Genomic DNA, 22,502 nt, shown 5'->3' with positions numbered 1-22,502 from the left:
TTAGGCTAAACATTAGTAGGAAATTCTTCACTGTGAGGGTAGGGAGACACTGGAAAAGGTTGGCCAGGGAAGCTGTGGAAGCCCCAGCCCCAGAAGTGTTCAAGGCCAGCCTCGATGGGGCTCTGAGCAACCTGATCTACTGGGAGGTGTCCCTGTCCATTGCAGGGGGTTGGAGTTTTATCTTTAAGGTTCCTTCCAACCCTGGTCATCCTAAGATTCTATGAAAACACAGATTCTTACAGTTGAAAGTTGAAACTGGCAGATTCCTGTAAAACACCTCCCAGTAAGAAGTTCTACTGGAGAGGGGGAAAAAAAAAAGAAAAGAAAAGGAAAAAAAAAGTAGTATTAATTATTACTATTAACTGTTCATCTACTGCATTATCAGCTTCAAAGATCCAAGTCAGTTCTGACATCCAGTTCTGAATTTCTTTGGTGTAGTATATATAGTTAATATTAACTGCATTTATTAAAACCTGTTATCTCGGTTTGAAGTAGTACCTTATTGAAGTAGTTTTTTTTAAATTACACGTCAAAGAGATCTTGAAACATTTACATGAGACCCAAAATGTAAACAAACAGTGCAGATGGCAAATACAAGGGAGACACATGTCTCTCACACCATGGGCAGTGATCACAGCACGTCAGATGCTGAATTACTGTCACACCAGAGGCATGCAACAGAGATGAGAAACCTGCTGGAGATATCTGGCACCAAACAGCCTAGTTTCACCAATGCACAAAGAAAAATGGCAGAAATAAACAAAACTTGCCAGTTTGCTCACCAAACTAATTTTGGCAGAGCCTAGGTCTCCAGTGCAGTAGAAGTGACAGGATGGAGTAAGCTATGAAAACCAGGAGCTGCCAGTCTCCTCAGGGAGAAATAACTAATTACAGAAAAATAACCATTTTTACCCTATTTCCTTCAACATCTGAAAGTACATTACAGTCTCCTTCACATGCATACCCAGCACGAGAAGCTTAAATTTTCCTTTTGTTAGTATATTCCATATATGATATTATTCTGCATAGGAGACAGAATCTGTCATTGCCTTTTGGGCAGTAAGAGAGACTTCTGCTGCTGACCCAAACAAGGCTTGCAACGTCAGCAGCATGGTCATGAAAGTTAAGCATTTAATCAGTACAAGAAATTGGATGTTAATGTTTGAAGTCTCTCCTCCACAAAGGCAAGAACCTTGCTGAAAGAATTTTTTAGCACAAGGAGGAATTAATACAAAACTTGACCAGCTTGTGTTCAGACTTCAGACTGTCTTTCCAAACTTCCTGAAGTAACGAGTACAGAAAGCCCTATTTATAAATAATTTTTAAGTTTTTCAAGTTTTACAGAAATATTTATTGGTAATGAAGCAGCTTAGTACCCTGTAGCAGCAGATGATCTCTTACATTTCACAACAAACTCCAAAAACATTTCTCAGGCTACGCTGAGTTGTTCATAATTGATAAATGCAAAACATTAACAGCATAAATCTAAGTCATTGCTGCCCAGAAGAATATCCACCTTTATTTTGTTGGAAAAATAAAAAAATAAAAACTTAGCAATACACCCTTGTTTGCATTAGACTATCAGAAAAAAAAATAACATTATGCTGTTCTCATTTTCATACAACTCCTACCATGCTTCTTAGCTTCCCTTCAAGTTTTTCATCTTCCTCAGGTCACTATTTAGTGTGCACAGAAACATTTTCTACGGGGCATAAAATTAAGTAAGAAAATGTATTTTTTCCAATTTTCCTGGTATTTCTTATTAATTACTAGCTTCATAACAATTAAAAAACCTCGCTGCAAGTTCCTCAAAGCACGATGAAGTCTTCACTACCTACAGTGTCAATAAATCAGATCATGTTTCATATAGTAACAGTATCTCTTATTCTGTTCTTAATACCAATTTATTATTGTTAAAATAATGACAGAATTAACAGAACTCAGACTGTGAGCAAATACTCTGTATCAGCCCCTGCAAGAACTGAGACCTGGCTGCATGGAGAAAACCAACCATTAACTCAACCAAAGCTCATCTACTTCCTTCTTCTTCCATTCTTGTTAATATGGATTTCCAAAATTTCTGACATAATTATAATGGAAGCCACACAGCAGTTTAAACAGTGAGTTATCTGACTGCATTTAATATCCCTTTATTCTTCAGATCAAAATAAGCCAACAGCTGATGACATATCCTAACTGATGACTCACCATGACAGCATCCCATTCCTAATCAGAAGTGTGACCACTTCAGAAATATAGTTTGCTATTACTAAATGAAAAGACCAACATTTTTATAAGTTAATAACTTCTTTTTCCGTCTATCCTTGCTTTATCTGCATGCATGCTCTTTTTTTTTTTTCCTTTGCGTAAATAGACATATAATTAATGTTTCCCATAATACTTATCTCTTGGTCTCATTTACTAGAGGTGTCAATTGTTTTCACATATTTTAGGGAATATTGCTCTTCTAAATACATCTTTTGCTATTTTTCCCTCCAGCCTGGTTTTCCCTTTCCCCATTCCTCCCAATAATTTTGTGCTAACGTCAGTGTTTCAACAAGTTATGCTACTAACTGTTGTAACAAACTTCATCTCTGCTTTCTGATAGCCTGGCAAATTCCTATCAGCTACTTCAAAATAAAACTCTCAGACCTTCCTCTGTTACAACAAAATTTATATTAAATATGCCTACATGGGCCATTCAGCAACTATTTTTTGAACAAAGCTTCTTCTAAGAGGCATTACTTCTCAGTTCATCTCACATCACTTCTCTATTACCCATCAAATACCAACATCGACAAAGGCACTAGCATCACTGTACAAAACAAAAACAGTAGCTCCAAAAAAATGTATTTGAGTACTTAAGGAAGCTTTGCTTTTCTACCTCTCTATTTTCAGGCAGGTTCTTCAAAGCATGGACTGCAACCTCCCTTAAAGCAACATGCCAAGCATGCTGCCAGTTCTAACAGTGGTAATCATCTCCTGGTCAAGCACCATTCAAGTACTTCTGTTCTTAGAAATCCTCATATTGGCCCTTTTTCTTTTTGTATGACCTGGCAAGTCCAGTCAGAAATTTATTCCGTCTTGCATTCGCAGATACTATGTGACATGTGAACACTCTGCTGTGTTGAACGTATGCCACTCTATACTTTTCCACAGAAATAGTCCATGTTTTTTTATTTAGGCAATTTATTTCATCTTACCACTTTTCCTCTTCACAACTTAGCCATTTGCATTTTAATTAAGTCTAAAATCAGCATCTTTCCCTAAGTATTTCTGTTTATAGTTTTCAGATGTTAGAAGGAATTGCAATACAAGTATTGAATTCTCCCAGAGTAAAACTGGACAAAAACAAAACAAAAAAACACTATTACCATTTAGTTCGCCAAGTTGAGAAAAATACTTTAGGTATAACTAAATTAAAAGGCAGCACAAAATATTTTTTTTATTTGTAAAATTGGCATTGCACCAATGCACCTGTGTGGCTCCTGTTGCGACCTACAGGAAAGCTGGGGAGGGATTTTTTACAAGGGGTTGCAGTGAGAGGAGAAGGGGTAATGGCTTTAAACTAGAAGAGGGGAGATTTAGGTTAGACATTAGGAGGAAATTCTTTACTGTGAGGGTGGTGAGACACTGGAACAGGTTGCCCAGGGAAGTTGTGGATGCCCCATCCCTGGAAGTGTTCAAGGCCAGGTTGGATGGGGCTTTGACCAACCTGGTCTAGTGGGAGGTGTCCCTGCCCATGCAGGGGGGTTGGAACTAGATGATCTTTCAGGTCCCTTTCAAACCAAACTATTCTATGATATGATTCTATTATAAAAAAGCTGTCATTTAGGGACAGAATTTGATGGACTACCTCCAAACATTTGCTCTCCTAAAAGGGGAGGAGGGAAATTAGTGTGAATTTTTGAAACTGTGAAGCATAGAGGAAACTTACACAGGTTCCATACAGTTCTACACTTCTAGAAATCCTCTTTAAAAGGTAACTATGCACTTCCCAGAAAAGCCTTCAAAATATATGCAAATTACTGGTCAAATCACAATTTGTTTTCCATTTTTTTAAACTAAGCTGCTGTAGTCTTCTCTCAAGTGACATTGATCACGTTTTTTTGTGCCTTCCTCATATTAAGATGTTATGGGATCAGCTACCACCACATAATTCCACTGCAACAAGAGAACAGGAGGATTTGGAGGACAGGAACAGGAGACAGGTGGAGGAGAAAATATGTGAGACTAAAAATCCTGTGCTGCTCATCATGCAGACTTTTCCTCCTGATACAAATAAAAATTACACGGGTAACATGAGTGGGAAGTAAAGGAAAACAGCTTGTTCAACTTTCATGCAACATCAACTCCAATATCACAGGACAGAGGGAGAGGCGCAGAGACACACAGCTTCACACAGCCAAACTGCCGTCAGTATAAGTTCTGACAGTCTCTAAATTTAGCAAGGTTTCTGTAAGCACCCTTCAAAATTATGAAAATAACATTAATTGACCACTCAGCCTAGACTATACGTTGTCTGGATAATTACAGTAAGCTCCCACAGACAGTATATGTAAACAGCAAAACACACAACTTGATACAGAGCTGACAGACATGGTGGTGTCATTCTCTATTGACATCACCAACTCTGAAACTTGAAATTCAGTCAACTGAAAATACTTTTATTTTTTTAAGGTCTTCAACTCATATGACAGAAAATTCTATGGCTTAGAAAACAGAAAACCCCAAAGAGTTAAATCTCAAAGCTGTTAACAAAACATACCATCAAGATTTCACAGGCTTGGTACACCTGGTTATTGCCTCTTTCAAAGCACTAGCTACGCAAATAAGTAAATTATTTGGAATCACAAAATTTCCTATATTGTTCTGTTGCCTAAATATTTTAGTAACTACAGTCCCCTAAGAATACATGTTCAATATATTCTACGACTACAGGTGCTGAGAAGATGCACATGTTGTTCCTTGGAAAAATTATCTGCAGTTTACAATGACCATACAAGTTAAAAACACGCATTTACTTGAGCCAAGACATAAACCAGCAACAGATCAAGATTCTACACTGGAATGATTTCAACAAGCACTTCTTGCAAATAGCTTTGAATGTCATGTTTATTGCAGATTTGCATAAAACTAAAAAGTATTATATTAATTTGCATCTTTCTATGTATTTGTCCCAGCAACTTCCTAAGTAATACTAAATTGTAATTGTCCCTTTGGAGCAATTACACCAACAGGAAGAATATTAAAACACATGAATTCCAAACACAGACCCTATACTCATGTCGGGTACTAGACGTGACAGTACTGGCTCAATGCAGTCTGAGAATTCACCTGCTCTGACAGAATAAAAGTTAACAACTCATCTCCCTTGGGGCAGTTTTTCTACTCCATTTGCACCAGCAGGGAAGCAGGCTGGCTGCAGTGAAGCTGTAGCACTCCATGGTGCTCTCCACAGCTTGCAGCAGTGCAAACCAAAGGACCTCTTGGAGCTCACGGAGTCCTCTCCCTGCACAACCACCAGCACGTGCATCTAAGGTGTCATATGCAGGTCTTGATAAAACATGGAATCAGGACATGGCCAACTGAACATGATGAAATGGAACCTGAGAAAGGTTTTTGCATCCCACTACTCAGACACAGTCACAGCAATCAAAACACAGCCCAACTCTTCCCAAGATCTCAGTGCTGGCAATGATTATTCTTCAGTAATTCCTTTGCAACTAAACACCACCCACCTCATCATGCACAGTATTCTGACAACAGAATGTACCTGTAACTTTGTAACTCTGACAAAGTGTTTTCATGTGCTTTCTTCAAAGAGATGAAAGATACGTATCAAATGCCTTTCAGAAATTCAAATATATTTTGCCTAAGAAGCTCCTTCAGTTGTTCTAGCAAATATACTTGGCTTCTTGTCCTACTTTCATTCTCATCACTGGATACCACCAATACTAATTTGGATTTAACACTCAATTAAACAAGTTAGATACCATAGCACCAAGCAGCAGGAATGTGTGTTTCCTCTACCTGTAGCAGTTCCTTGTATTTAAACAGAGTTTGCATTAGTCTCCACAATTATTAAGGTCTTTCACAATTTCATTTTCTTTCTATACAGAACTTAACACTTGGTCTAGCACTCCGTGAACAGGTAGAGATGAAGGACATTGATCACTGCTCACTATAGAAGGGAAGGCTCCACCAGACCACAGAGGTACATACTGCTCCCAACACCCCTCCAGACCTTCAGCTAGCACCCTGGGTGATGAAATTAACATTACACTTATTAAATTCACAATGCTCTTACAGCCTATCTGGTGGGAGGGTTGATAGGTTGATAGGAGGCTGTACACACATTAGAGAACAAAATTAAAATATAAAATGAACTTGACGAATCGGAGAAACAGCCTGGGGAAAAATGGAGATTTAGTTCAACGAGAACCAAGTGGAAGATTCTGTGCTTAGCCAAGAACAATTAACTGCTCAGAAAATGGATAATAACAATTGCTGAGGCTGCAATTCTGCATAGAAAGATAAAACTGTAGCCCACAATATGGATCTGACTTAACAACAGTATGGGTTTTGCAACAAATTTAAACAAAAAATGGCAAAGGCTTTACTGGGACTTAGGAGAAAAATCATATAGAAGTTGTACAGGCACACTTCCTTTCTATCAGCTCTGGTAATGCTCCACTCGGCACTAAAATTCAAAAAAAAAAAAAATATACGGAGTATTTGGAAATAATTGAACACAGAGAAACAAAAATTACCAGAAAATATGATCTACAAGGAACAGTTTGAGCTGTTTCACATAAAGAAGATATGGCTGAGGGAAGATGATAATTGTTTTCAAATACTGGAGTCCATATTTATGGGAACCTGAACAAGAAATAATGGACTTAAATTACATAGGTGTTTTAGGCTTTGATTTGAGACCCTTACCAGCTGTTTTTCTAGTTTTCTTTTTTCTTGCTGCTCCTTAAGTACTAACTTTCTTTCTTCCTGACATTTAAACTGATAAATAATCACCTACTGAAATCAATGCTGAAAAATAAGATAATGCTAGCTACTTTTAGTAAGAATAATATAATCATACTCTGAGTCACCTTCTAGAATTTTTCTGACTGGAAAGAAAACCCACTCAAGTTTCACAGCTAAAACCAAACTTCTATACACAAGTTCATCCTTCAGCACAATGGATTCCATTTAATGGCTAAATACATCCACTGATTACAAGCTATTGGTTCCACTTTCCAGGCCACCAGACTGTCCAGAAGGTCGTGCCATGTTCTTACCATTTCCAAGCTGGTATAAATTAACTGACTTTTTTCATATCTTCCCTATAGTATCTTGAAATATAAAGTCTGATTGCACTTGCAGATTGAAACCGTAGTACAGTTCTTCTAACAATATCACAATATTTCAAATGTGTTTGCATATCTATTTCATACTGGCACAAATTAAAAAGAAATTAAACCTAAAAAAAATAAAGGCATGGTTTTTCTTCATGTCAATAATCCGCATTAAGACTGATGACAGTAGATTTATATTTTAAAGTTATGTAATCTTTCCATATGGTGACCGTCATAAATAAAAACTTGAATGAAGCTACCCTGTGTGCAGGCAATTAGCAAAATTTTAGATACTAAATATTTCAGAAGGATTTCTTCCAATTGTGAGGTTATTTGCCTTTGGCAAGAGGGTATATCAGGTCATTAGGAGCTGAAGCTGTTAAGTTTTGCAGAAATTAAAAAATAAATCTCTTTTTGATGTGTTCAAACAAGCAGGAAGCCTGTTTGCATCAGCAGGTAAGCAGGTATAGCTAACGCAGAGAGAATATGCCAAAAATATGCATTTCAGCTTCTACAGTTTGCATTAAAAGTAGTCTTCTGTTTTGGTCTAGTAAACCTGTCAAAAAAGAATTGATATGAATATTCTTAAGAATAAGTTACCATATAATCATCCTACATGATTCAATCATTTAACAAGCTTGAGCACTAGTACACAGATAGTTAGCTGCCAAAATGCCATTCATTTCCTTGCATCATCTTGGTTATTTGCAGGTGAGAAGAATCAATTCTGAGTTTGCAAATAATAATAATATTGACTACAACAACAACAACTTTTCTTCTTATCATTTCCATATATATTAAACAAGTATTTAATAATCTCTATCCGCAGATACTAAAGTGGAATAGGGATTCAGATCTCCATTAAAGGCACCTCAATTTAACAAATCATTGGATTACCCAAGCCATGTAAAAGCCTTAACCTTTCTTTTACTACATATATGTAGATTCAGAGAGGCAAAGAATGGCTCATTCACCTGCTTCAGGCAATGCACAGCACCTGGCTGAACTGTAAAAGTCTGAGCACTTAGTCTCAACAACATTATTTCACAAACCAGGCAGCTCTTTGGCAACATGGCCTATCTAAAGTCAGACAACAAGCAAAAGATAAGGCTAAAGTTGTTAAGGCAAACATAGCAGTGTCCACATGCTAAGTATCTACAAGCTTCCAAATGTTGTGTATGAGGCCTTTCACATGGTGTATGAGGGTGGTACTACTCAGAGGCCACAGCACAATATTCTAAGCACTACACAAACAGAGATTAACTACCCTGCCTCAAACAGCTCAAAAATTATGCAAATAATAAAAGAGAAAGAACAAAGTTGTGTAATCTTTTCCCTACAAGCAAGAGAACTGAAAGGTTTAAAGGCAGATCAAGGAACTTCATGAAAACTCTGATGCACAGACCATTCTATTCAAAGCTCATGCAGACATAGAATCATAGAATATGCTGAGTTGGAAGGGACTCATCAGGATCCTCGAGTCCAACTCCTGTTCCTGTGTAGGGCACCCCTAGAATCATACCATGTGCCTGAGAGCATCACCCAAACACTTCTTGAACTCAGGCAGGCTTGGTGCTGTGACCACTTCCTTGGGGAGCTTGTTCCAGTCCTCATTCTCACTCATAACCCAGTTACAAAATCTTACACACAACTTAAAAAAGCAGTGCATTATTAGGCAACTCAGCTTCTTGAGCTGTATCAGTTCTACCACATCAGTAGCCCAGTCATTACTTATGCTATCTGTGTACCCTTATCACAAGGAATGTATGCAACCATTTAGCTGGAAATGTGACAAGCTGCCCAGCAAAAAAAACTTGCCCTTAAGAAAAGCAGAACTCTGCATTTACAAATATTTCTGTTCTTTTCTAATGAACACTGAATTAAGTATTTCACAATATATTTCTTCTTGGTTCACTAGTTTATTTAAATCCATCTGACTTTACTCTCCTCCACCAAAAGAATAGTTTGAACATCCACAAATTAGTATCTTATATTATCAGAAACACAATTATGTTTTACAGTTAAAAGTAACTTGTGGTATTTGCCAGCAATGCAGCAAAAATTATTAATTTCATCAACTGAAAAAAAAAAAGAAAAAAAAAAAAAGAGTGCCACATTGTAAGTTCAAAGGCCAAAGTAAATTCAGGTGCATTATCTAACCTGGGAACTAACAGAAATTATTGAAAACACCTTCTTTTTTACTTGTCCTTCTAAAAAGCTAACTATGGCTTCCAAACCAATTAAACAGCTTCCTGGTATTGCTCTCCCACTCAAATTAGTGCATACTTCACTTTTACCTACAAATTACACTCTCATTGATCAATGGCTTCAATAAACAGTATAACAGTAATTGCTCTTTGTCAAGTGCTTGTAGGTGTTTGTATGAGTAAATTTGCGTTATTTTCTTTGCAGATTTTCTGAGTAAGCAGTACTTAACTTAAAAACGGATTTGCCTCTTACTAATGAACACTGGATAGGACACATCATAATTTGAAATACTGTAATGGTGTCTGCTTTGCAAATAAGCAATCTTTGAAATGCAACAGCACTGTGTCAAAATATGGTAATTTAAAGCAACTGTATTTTCAAAACACAGATTTGCGTAAACATCTTATCCCTCCTTTGAAGGATGTTAAAGTTTGTTGAAACCACGAAGCACACCTTGGTCTTCCCTTTATGGTTCCATAGAACACTTTAAATTAGATTACTTAAAGTTCCTCTACAACAACAACAAAAGAAACTAAACCTTACGTCTACCGAAACTTCAGAACAAATTACACATTGTTGATAATACACATTATTTTTTTCTTTAATAGAAGAAAGCCATTCTTTTATAGTTTTACCTTGTTTCTTCCCATTTCATACATCAGGTTTGAGGGACATTTCAAAGATAGGGATTATTTTTTCAAGGATCACTATTAACAAGCTCATTAAAACAACTACCAGGAAGAATAGCACCCGAATGGTACATCTTATCCATCATCCTTATTCTCCTTCATCCATAAACAGAAAGACACATCATGTAGCCTAACTACATAGATTAAAAACTCTGGAAACATGATATATAGGACAGGGGAGACTTTATAAATAAACAGTGTTACTAAGTAAGAATAAGCATCTAATTAAGTAGGAAAGATCAAGCAACCAAAGTATCATCACTGAAATTTAACCACAAAAGTTTAGGTAAAATGCACCAAAGTATTACCAGAGTTTTAGTCACTGTAAAGGATGTAAGCCTGTACTTACACATCTACTCAAACAGTACCACAAGCAGAGTCCCTTCTAGGGCAAGTAACCTCTAGGTTAGTCTCACCTTCTGTTGTGCCACCTGTTGAAGCATCAATCCCCCTTCTACAGAGCTTTCTCTACAATGTGTAAGACTGGCAGCCAACCACACTGAATTGTAATGGCACCCCCATACACTGCAGAGCACTTCAAGGAGAGGTAGAAATGTTTCTATGCAGCTCCATATGTTCCTTGAGCAATCCAAATACAACTGTGCACACTGAAACAGGTGTTCCAAGTTTTGGCAGCACAGCAGTTTTTATATCAAGACTTGTATTTTAAACAGATAGGCACTGGTTGTCTCTAATTTTAGCCTGGGAAATGAGCATATGCTGTTGAACTACTCTGTCACGGTCAGCCACAGACCATATCAACAGGTATCTTAAGGTGAGTAACAGAGAGTATTTCTGAAAAATGTCAATGTGTCTATAGTTTCAAAACTCTGTCTCTTTAAAACATGTGTAGGTAAAGGTAGAAATAACAACAATATATTAATAACATACAACATAAGATAAAATTTGATTCCAAATTCTTTAAAGATATCCTTCAAGCAAAGCATTTTATAGATGTTCCTGAAGATTAAAACATGCTGAAATGCAGTTAGTACATCTTAGGAGCATGGTACTGTTAACAATAAGCATCTTTCTTGTACTTGTACCAAAAAGCTCTTCTGCAGTATTTGCAAGCCAAACAGTAAAAGCACATTTCAAAATCCATGCAACAACAACAAAAAATGTTAAAGTGGAATACATTATTATACTCTACAACCAAAAGCAATCTATTTTATCAAACTCTAAGAGAGAAGCAAAATACAAAACAGCATGAAGCACCAGAAGCAGGGATTTTGTAAGTATCTATCTTAGAAATCTGAGATTTCTGAACAACATAACAGTTTTTAAAATAGCTTGCCACAATCTCTAACGAGATCTTGTCACTGGTGAACTACACAACAGAGAAGCACTTTGTTTATTTTCGTATTACAAAATGCTGATCAGGTCCATAACCCTGAACAGAGAGCTACATAATAGACAACTGTAAACCAGCAAGCCATTAATGAATGTAAGAGGAGACAGCACCAGATCCAACACTTTCTGGGAGGGAAGAATCTGTATCCTGAGATCTGATGATAAAACACTGCCTACACAGATCATAATCAAATATTTTCATCTTCTTTCATTCAATTCAATGCAAGTAGAATACACCATCTGAAAAGATACTAAACTGCTCAAGACTGCACTTCTACATCTCTAGATTAAGACTTACAGCACAATACCTATTTTAGAATATCCACGACCAGGTTTTCTTTTCATGTGCATTTCTGCAAGACTTGACATTTACAATACTTACGCATTGCAATAAGGTTTCTTTTCATACCCTTTGTAGTTATTCATGTTCAGAGCCATTTTGCAAACTTCACAGTGGAAACATCCTTTATGCCAGTACTGTAAAGAAACATAAAGCAGAATTACTTATGATACTGTTGTTTTTGAAAGCTATTTTAGGGTGCAGTAAATATACAGACACAGCAACACATCAATATTTTTGGCCATGCATTATAGATCTCTGTAAACTACATCAAAGGAATTACTTTCATGTGAAACTGAAGGTGCTTCTGAAACACTCCCAGGAACATAAATTCTCTGCTAAGATTAATGTCAAGACCTCCACACGCTGACCTTGCCAGGGAATACAACACTACGCAAATAAAATCACTAACTAATGTGACGACTGGCTTTTCGGTACACTGAACAGACACCAGATTTAGCACGTAACACGGTCTTTTCCTCCGGCAGCTCCTACTGCCTTGCCTTTCCGGGGACGTTAATTTGGCGCATCTGTCACAGCCTCCTCGCTGTTATTTACGAAGCGGCCGCGCTCGGCAATAACCGGCATCACCAGCGGCGCCCCCGAGGGACGAGGCTGTCGCCACCCGCCTGCCCCGGCCACCGTCGCCGCCGAGACGGCCATGGCGTAAGGGTCAGCCCAAGCCGTCCCAGCTCGGGGAGGCACCGACAACTACAGCCGGGCGGGGGCCGGCTACAACTTCATCCCCCGGGGGGCCGAGGGGGGCCGCGGGGTCCCACCGCCTGCCCAGGCGCCGGCGCTCTCCGGGCGGGCACCCACCGCAGGGTCTCTCGGGCCCGCCGCGGCCCCCGCTCGCCCCGCGCCCCGCGCCGGCACGGCGGTTCCTGCCCGCTGGCAGCGCTGGCAGCTGCATCCCGGCGCAGCGGCACCGCATTTGCCACCTGCCGGCTCGCCCGGCTCCCCCGCCGGCCCGGCCCGGCCCGGCCCGCCCCGCCGCAGCCGAGGGGAGCGGGGTGCGGGGCGAGCACGCCCGGGAGGCGCCGTCCCCGCCCGCGTCCCAGCACCTTGTCCAGGCAGTTGACTTTCTCGGTGGGATAGACCACTTTGCCACAGCGGGCGCACTGGGGGTTCATTTTGCGGCTCCTCTCGGGCGGCGGCTCCCGCGGGCGGCGGCCGAGGCTGCTGTGCGGCGAGCTGGGCTGGACGGGGCTCCGGGCGGCCGATCTACCATCCCCTGCCCTGGCGGGGACGCCGGGGGTCCTCAGCGACTGCCGGCGGGCGAGGAGGTCATCGGCGGCCGCGAGGGAGGAAGCAGCGCTCCAGCTGACTGCGGCTCGGCAGCATGTGTGAGTGGGCGGGCGGGGAGCCGGTGCCTGTCGCCCCCGCCCTGCCGCCGCCCGCCCCCGCCGCCTCCTCGCGGTGCCTGCGCGCTCGGCTCCCCGCGCCGGGGGCCGGTGACTCACGCCGCGCCCCGCGCTGCAGCCGCAAGCCAAGCCCAGCGGTGCGGCGCGGTGCGGTGCGGCCCGGCCCGCAGCGAGGGGAGGGAGGGGAGGGCGAGTCCCGCGCAGCAGCCTCCCCGAGAGGGGCGAGATGGCCGGCGCCGCCGCCCTGAGGCGCTGTGCGGGGCGGGAGCGGGGCTGTGGCCGCCTCCCTGGCGCACCTGCCCGGGGCCCGCCGAGGCAGCGCTGCCGCCTGGGCCCCGCGGGAGGGAGGGGGCGAGCGGGGAGAGCGCGGCGCTGCTGGGCCCGCGGGGGAGCTGGGCCGCTCTCTGAAGTCAGGCCCCAGGCCTGGCCGTGCCCGGCCGCACCTGCCGGGCCCGGGGCAGCGCCGTGCGGGGCTGGCCGGGGCAGGGGGCCCGGCTGTGCGGGGCTGTGGCCTCAGCGGTTCCACGCGCAGCCCCCTGGAGCGCGTTGGCGGGCTGAGGAATGTCTGTAGGTTCCTCAAGCCTTGTGTCCCGGTTAGATTTCGGGCTCGGCTTTGCTGCTTTCCCGAGGCGGAGTCTCCCCGGAGCAGACCAGTAGTCCCACGGGACAAGCAAATCCAGCCCGAACGGTAAATTCAGCTCCGCTCCTCAGGGCAGGCGGTTGTCGTTCATTTTATACCTGCACATTAGTGCTGTGGGAACGGTACAGCAAGAAGTCTTGCATTTTTCTTCAGCTGTGGACTTGTTTGACTACCTGGAATATAAACCACGCTGAGAAAAGTGTTTAAGCTAATGCAGTGCAGCTTTACTGAGGGTTTTGTTAGCAGCGTGGCACACAGCAAGGACAAATTCTGGACATACTTGGGTGCTATTAAGTAATCAGAATGCAGTCAGCTAAACTGGAATACTTGGCTATAATTCTGCCTTAGCAACCCAGCTTTTATGCACTGACTGGTTAAAGGCATGGGGAGAAACAGTAATTTCACTGAAATTAATAATATATGTGATTAAATGAGAAATACCTAATCAGGCTTTAAATATTACATGACAGAAGCTGGAGAGCTGCTTCTGCCTCATTTAGACGTAAACATTGGCACCTAATGAAACTGACAATGTTGAAATGCTGGCTGTGCAGCAAGCAACAGGGAAGAAGATTTGAAGGCAGTCTTGTAAATGCTTTTTGTCTGCTTTGGCTGTCTCGGTGCAGCAGCACATAGACAAGCTGCTGACCAACTCCATTCCCATTCTTGCAGTCTGCAGGCTGGTCCAGTTCAGGGCCAGTACTAGCAATCTGCAGTTCACAAAAATCCTGAATCAGATTCTTTTACTGTTGTTGTTAACCAAATCAGTTTGGATCTGGAATTTAAAATGGGTCTTCTCACTGTTCATCATTGACAATATCATTATAATTATTCACAAATACCTGATGACCAGTTTAGCCTCAGTCTAGGATTCCTAGGTAGACGAAGATCCATACACATGCTGTACTGCTGAAGCACTGAGTCTCATCCTCTGCTGCCTCTGTGCTGCACAGATAAACTTACACTTTCTGGTGTCTGACTGGCAGTAAACAATGGCCTTTATTCAAGGAACTCTGTATGCTGGATACCTGAGTATGTCGGTAAAGGAAACTTGAATACATGGTAGCTCAATGTTTTCTGCAGGAACTGCCGTTTGTGGATCCGTCTGAGTTGAATTAGACCCATCAGATAGGTAAGCAATCTCTGCTTTGCAAAGGCTACACAGTGTAGCGGAGTAGTGAGTCTGTAGTAGGAACTGGGCACCCAGCTGAATTATTCTCACATAGAGGGCAATGAATGTTACTACTTATATGAAAAAAAAAAAAAATCTTCCTCAGCTGACTTAATTTTTTCTTAGTTTAGATTCAACCTCATGGCTTATGGGTCAGAAGGCCCTGTAGCTCATCAGAAATAACTATAGACATACAGCTCCCCCAGACTGCTGATATACGAAATCCTTGTGACAGGGGTTTAATTCCTGGAAGTTCCAGTTTATTAAAAGTCACATTCAGAGCCTTCTTGTCAGCATGCAGACAAAAATAATTTGGCTGTTGCTCTCAGTCTTAATGCTCCGATGAAATCTCACACCTTATTCTTGAAGGGAAAACTTTTATTAACCAAAATACCAACACAAAAAATGGAATAGTAAAATCAATAGGAGTACCTGTAGTTATATCTAAATTGAGTGTTCTGGCAGTATAAAAGCATTCCAAAACTTACCATTATTTCAGGATCCTTTTATTAACTTTTATTAGTTTTCTCCACAAGGGAGGAAAATAGTGTCAGAATCACAGTCCTCATTTCCACAGCACAGAGCTCTTTCCTCAACAGCTACAACTTTTTTTTTTTTTTTCCCTTAATGCTGCTGTAATGAAAAGCAGGTTATTTTGCTCTATATAAACCAGTGGGAGAGAAAACTCTACTTCACCCATAACTGTGAGAAAGCAGTGGAATGTTGCTCTAGCTAAAGAACTGTTGCCACAACCACGGAGACTGTGGTAGGTAGTGGAACTCCAGGTAAGATCCAGCTTTGGTTCACAACTGGTATGTATTGACAAGTTAGAATATCTTGCATCCCAAGATTTTAGGCTATTATACTTACTTCACCCAGTGCTTTTCAGGGCTGTTTATCTAGCCTAGATGATTGAAAACTGGGTGTTTAACTGAGCAATGCAAATCAGGAATACCTGCAACTCAGTTTTTTCCACATACCTACAGTGGTCCAAGTGAGAGTGATGTTCTAGGCCAGCAGTGTAACAGCATTAGAAGTGGTATGGCTGAGTAAAATGGTGAGTACTAACATTCCTATTTCTGTGAGTTAATATCATCACCAACTGCATTTTTAGTTATATATTTGAGAGTTCAGTTAATTTGGATGATAAACATGAAAATGTCTGCTGCAGAAAAAAAAAAAAAAGAATGTTGATATGTGATAGGTTGACATGTGATTTCACATATTGATACTGAATTTTACCTGAGACAGAAAGTTTCAAAACAGTTACATTTAGAAGTTACCCTATGTTAAAGGAAGTGACTTGAAAATATCTTGAAAGAGATGACCCATACAGACTTGTTTCTACAGTGATAAGGATTTCTATTTTAAATCTAGTTCTTCTGAAAGGTTCCTGGTGAACATCCTTAACTCTTTTTCCTGAAAAAATAGGGAACCTTTATAACCCATCTCCCACGGCTGTGGTTAAGACCTGTTGGAGCCACCAATCCATCTTTCTATATGCAAGAAAACAAAGGCTTTTGTCTTGCAGCTTGCCATGCGTTTCCCACACCATACATAAAAGCTCAGAGAAGCTGCTTGCTGCCTTCTGTGATTAGATGAAGGTATTGTCTTCTCACCTAAATTTCTACAAATGGAGTTTTCTCACTATGTTATGGATGTATAGTGCCCTACCAGACAAAATATGAGTTCATGTTAGCATAGTGGACTATATTTCTCACAGCACAGAATGTGGTTTTCTTTCATTCAGATGTGTGTTTATTTAATTGTATTTTGTAAAAAAACGTGCTGAATGTAATATGCCTTGATTAACAGATGATGCCCGACTTGCAGTGTCATAATTTGGTCATTTTTCTGGAATAAATGACAGGATGTTCTTACTCTCTGAAGGACTGTTGTAAAAAGAATGTTTTATATAGTCGACAGATCTTTCATACCAGATGTTCTTTGTACAGGTATAAAAGGTGAGATAACTAACAAGCTAATGTACACAAAATATGATCTTACCGCTATATCCAGTTCATAAGGTTTGTGTATAAGCTCCAGCAGATAATAGGTATTATATAAAAGTGGAAGGATGATCTCATGGTTAATGCACTGCATTGAGAATTGCAGATGAAGCCACAGAGCAGTACTGCAATACAGATAAATAATACTGAATGAGGTTTTGTGAAACTCTGTGGCTGTCCTTAATTATGTATGAAGGGAAAACATTAAACTTATATTGGTTGGCACAGGTATTGCAAGTCTGTTTTTGACCCTTAACTGTTTGAGCTTAGTTTGAACTGCATAAAGAAGAAACTGCATTGTTAAATTTCAAATAGGAACAATGCAACTTTAACATGACCTTGTTTAGAGCTACCCAAGGTGTTGTTAGAGTAATGTGCTTTTAAATTCTCTACTGTGAAACAGTAGTTTACACTCTTAATATGCAAGGGTTGGTGGAAGTATGTGTTCAACTTCAGCTTTAGAAAAGCTAAAACCAAAAGTGAAGGTATTCCTACCAAAACCAAACCAAAACCAGCAATGATGAGACTGCTGTAATATGATACAAACAGCATGCTGCAGTGGAATCTCAAGATGCATTTCCAGAATTAGGCAATCTTGAGCTATTCAGATTAATCTGTTAGAGCAAGGAAATGCTAGAACAAAAATGCTTAGTCAATCACCAGCATGTGTTTTCTGTTCTTAGGATCTCCTTTCTTCACTCAAAAAGCATGCAGATTGAATGCTGCATTCCACAATAATTTTATGATAAGAGATACATGAAAAAGTAATAATGAAGAGTTAGCGTGACTCTGGAATTGTCTTAAAGAAGGAACTTTTATTCTCTCAGTGTTAAAGTTGCAATGGAAGTTTCTTTTGCTTTATGCATGGGGTCAGCATTTTCCCTTACTAATGCGTCTTCCAGGATGCCTGGCTGATAATTTCTTTTCAGTTATGCAAAGAAAAAGAGGGGGGAAAAGTATTTTGTCCTTATGTTTGACTGAAGGAAAAAGCTAGCTGTAGAAAAGCTTAGTAAAAATGGGCTGGTTGCTTGGATTATGCTGGACAAAAGTTTCCTTACCCTTCGTTTGGGTTTTTTTAACCTAGCATAGATAATTTATCAGCAAAAAGCAGACGGAAAACTTCATTCTTGTGCATATCTTATTACCTGTGTGCGTATGTATGTATTTCAGAAAAAGCAGCTGGCATCACTGCATTCAGGTGCACAAAGCAGGTAGAGTTCTGTGGATAGCAATATGCAGGGTGCTTTGAGAATGTGGCAGTGCATGCTTGAGTGTTAGCTTTTTTAGCTGGCATACCCAGAGATGGAGGCAATGAGCACAATTAGGAAACTGTAACCATACTTCCAGTATTTCATAAATTGTGTCTTCTGTGATTTGGGAGCATAGAAACAGTCAGCCTGACTGATGGCTCAGTAGCATTTTCTAACATCAGAGGTTGGGGTTCCTGTGCACCCTTCCTATTAAACTTGCATAGGTATAGTTTGAGCAGAATGAGCAATGTAAGCAGGTGCCGGCACAGCACGGTACAAGCTGTGAGCTGCACTGGTCCCAGTGCCTCAGTTCAGCCATTCAGGCTCTTATTTCACTTGCAGATGAACGTGAGCAACTCGCAGAGCCCAAAACAGTGTTCACATAGAAAATAGTCTGAAATCTGGAAGCTTTCAAATAAAATTTCCATATTCAGTGACAGTGCTTAGAAGAAATATACATTGTTTGTGCTTTTTATTTTTATTATTCCCTTCTGTCTGTTACAGTCTCTTTTTTCAATCCTGTTACAGCTCAGAGGATGTTCAGCCACAGAAATGGTGCAAAAACTTTTTTTTTTTTTTTTAAATGTGTACTGCATTGAATTGTGTTGGGAATTTTTTTACCAGCTGTTTTTCCTTCCTTTCTAGTCAGAATTAGAGATTTCTATCATGTTTTGCAGGAATAAGAACAAATTAAGAAGAAATAAAGCTTTGTGGAGATAAAAAGTCCATTTTATTTGATAAAATAATTAATTTTCATGAACAAGTAATTGATAAAGTAGTGAAAAGCCATTATCAGAACTCTTGGAGAAGCTGAAGGAGAAGATTGTCTTCAGTCAGCTCAACTACCTTGAGTCAAGAATTAAAAGTAGTTGCTTAATCTCAATCCAAAGAGATTTTCCAAAACTTTATCGCCACAGACAACCAATCCACTACAGTCCAGGCAAGAGGCTCTCTGCTGGACTGTCAGCTATGGAAGGACAAAATGTTAATTATTCATTCTGGTTTAATAGCTATCATTTTTTATTTGCTGTGTTGAGTAAAAATATAAAGCTACTTGGTTTTGCTTATGAAGATGAAATGAAAAGATTAATTGTTAATTGTGGATATTGTTTACTGGCCTATGCTTAGCCCAAGAACAAAACAGGAATTTAGAGATAGAATGAGGGTTCTAAAATGAATTTTAAAGCCTAATGAGGGGGTTCTGGTAGCTTTGAATAAAAGGACAACAATGACATTATTCATAGTCATGTCTATGCAACTACTTTCCCATTATTTCCAGAAATAGTAGTCGAGTATCTTCCTGCCTAAATAAACAGTTCACATAGATGGAACTTGGTCTATAAAGCTTTTTAAAATAAGGTTTCCTTTTTAAGCTGAACAACTTAGTGAAATACAGGAAGGGTTGGGCTGCGATTGGACCGGATTCTTCAATTTCATGTTTTAAAAGGTTACGTGACCAGTTCAGAGTAACTAAATACACTTACTCTGTCCATGGCCTGAAAGTATCATAGAGAATACACTCTTTCCATTGCCAAAAGAAGTAGCTTCTTGTAATAGAGATACAGAATCATTAACAAGCCTGACTCTTGGCTTCAGAGGAAACTGTTTTTCCATCCCTTCTAGCAAGAATTTAAAATTGTAGCCCTCACAGTGCAAACCTGGCAAATCTCACACAGAGAGGGAGTCTCACACATTTGGCTCCCAACCTACTTCCCCTGCAGCTCAACCTGTGCCACACTCATTTGCAGCACTGCACCGTGGCTCCTCTCCTGTCCTCTAGCCCCACATGCCAGGCACAGCTGGACAGCCAAACAGCTGCAGCTACCCTGAGACATCAGGGAACAAGAGAGGAGAAGGAAGGTGCACAGTGAAACGTGACTGCACTTCTGAAAAGGAGGGTGGATTGTGGGGAAATTCCTGTAAATATTAGCAAAATCCCTTTCCAGAAAGTAAATAGTAAAATCTCCTCATTATTCAATGTTACCGTTTTTCCAGTCTATGCTACTTCTTAAGTGTTCTGTTTTGAACATTGATACTATGAGCTCCAATGCTATTAAATTAAATGTTAAAAAACTTTCTAAATTATACTCTGCAAATCAACACATTAAAAAACACAGATCAGTTATATTACAGGCTTAAATTAGCAAGACAATGACTGGGGATAGTCTTCTCCCAGCAACAAGAACAACATTGGCTTCTGCAGCACCATTCCTGGTCCCAGGCTTGCAGAATATGCTAATAGAATAAAAAACAGGATTGAGGAATATTCACCTTCCTTAGTGTACTTGGAGATAAACTGCTAAAAGCAAAACAATAAGTTTAGCAAAGCCCATCTCACTTTAAGTTCAGCTCAGTCACTTTTAAGGATGTGGCTGTGAGTTCTGCCTCATGCCTTAATTTTTAACAACAGAGCTTCAAAGAATTGTAAGGTTGGGAACAAAAGGCCAAGGCAGAGGCCTAACCCTTATCCTCACCACAGTATGGATCTCTGGTGACCTGAAGGGCGTAATTTGTGGCCTGGTGCACTGCTGCTTGCATTGAGAAGTCAGGAATAAGAACTTAGAAGCAACCTTCTCTCTCTGGCATCTTTTTGCACCTATTTTCATAGACTTCTTTACTCAGCCCAGAACAAAGTCTAATTTGAATCCTCTTCCTAAACACAGAGCTGTTACATAAGGCTAAATGAGCCTTGCATGGGGAAAATACATTATTTAATCTTCATTTTAAAGTGAATAAATCCATAAAGCATATAAATCCATGGCAAGTTTTTTTTAAACAGCTTCACTATTTTAAGTGATAAAGTTATGCTATAGATGTAAACTGTGCAGTACATACACGATAAAAAAAAAGAAGATATAAAATCTGTGTCACCCCTTTAGTCTGAACTTTTTTGTTTGTTTATTTCCTCTCTGCAGTAGACAACATAGAGAATAGCAGGCTCAATGCTGCTGTCATGAAAAATACATTCTTCATCAGATCTCCACACTTGCTCTTTAATAAGAGCAGAAGAGAATAAACAAAACCATAGTAATTTTCAGCCAAAATCTTTATCTGAATACTCTAGACCTTGAGCAAGATTCTCAGTAATGTTGCATTTTGGAGGAGTTTCTTTTCAGATGTGGTACAAATGCATATACAAAACAAAGGGACTACTTAACTTTTTTCCTTGTAACTTCAGAGTTTCACCTAATACATTAACTTTAATTTCAAGAAGTAAATGGAGAGCGATGTTTCACATAAATGCAGTTTCCTAAAATGTAATTGAAGATTTTCAGTGTGAAGTTGTCTTTTTTTTTTTTTTCTCAGACAGCTTTCTATGATTATCTTAAATGTTATCTTAGAAAAGGAAATTATTATGTGGATCATTAAGCAGAACACAAATATTGGTACACTGCAGAGACACCAGTTATTTTTCCTTTGACTACTGAACCATAAATAAAGGAAAATGTGGTTAAATGGTTCTGAAGTTACATTGCAGTGGTTGTGTTGCAGTGTGAAGGATATAGTTTTGGAACATGCAGCAGGGGAAATTACAGTGAAGTTACCTTATACAGAATGATTCATTCATTTCATTTGCATTACAAAAGAACTCGTGCTTTTGCTGTGACTGCCCCTTCCCCTACAGACCAAATCCTCTGACCACCCGTGTTGGCTTGGCAGCAGAGTATGTTTCACATTATCATGAGAGTGACTTACTTTGTCCATCGAGGGAAGGAGGGAAAACTGCAGAGGTTTTCAGAGTCCCTGCTGGTGTGACTCATCAGGCAGCCAGAGCTACCTGTGCCAGCAGCAGTTGTGTGAGGCAGCACATCCTCATCTCCTGCCACAGAGCAGAGGACTCTCTTTGGAAGGATTAGCACTGCAGCCCTGAAATAACCACCCAGACCTTTCTAAGTGAGCTTCTCAAATTAACCAGTGTGGCTACAACACCTGATCTTCCCCAGTTTTCCAGCCAGCTCAGGCCAGGCCCTTGCTCTGACACTATGAACTAGGTACAAACCCACCGATGGCCATCAGCTCACATCTGCCTCACAACCAGGTACATCAGTCTGGGATGACAGCACACTGGCATGCCCTGCTGCCTCTGACCACACGCTTTGGTGCACCTGATCCCATTTTTTCC

At 40.3% G+C, this 22,502-nt stretch overlaps 1 protein-coding gene across 3 annotated transcripts in view; it reads right to left on the bottom strand.

Moving 5' to 3' along the window:
* The window catches only part of NEBL (nebulette), a 251,878-nt gene extending 238,617 nt beyond the window's left edge, over positions 1-13,261 (bottom strand). For 2 of the 3 annotated variants that reach the window (XM_051610332.1, XM_051610329.1), the window contains exons 1-2: positions 13,010-13,261; positions 11,988-12,082 (exon numbers count right to left, since the gene is read on the bottom strand). In XM_051610332.1, coding sequence (XP_051466292.1) covers positions 11,988-12,082; positions 13,010-13,078 — 164 coding nt within the window. In that variant the 5' untranslated portion in view covers positions 13,079-13,261. Of the gene's footprint in view, positions 1-11,987; positions 12,083-12,228; positions 12,443-13,009 lie in introns of those variants that run through there. The other variant, XM_051610330.1, reaches the window with a different exon arrangement.
* Between the last annotated feature and the right edge of the window lie 9,241 nt (positions 13,262-22,502).

Source organism: Apus apus, chromosome 2 (assembly GCF_020740795.1).
Source record: "Apus apus isolate bApuApu2 chromosome 2, bApuApu2.pri.cur, whole genome shotgun sequence".
NCBI classification, from domain to species: Eukaryota; Metazoa; Chordata; class Aves; order Apodiformes; family Apodidae; genus Apus; species Apus apus.
Note: the sequence above shows the minus strand (reverse complement) of the source record. Positions and strands in the feature narration are given on the sequence as shown.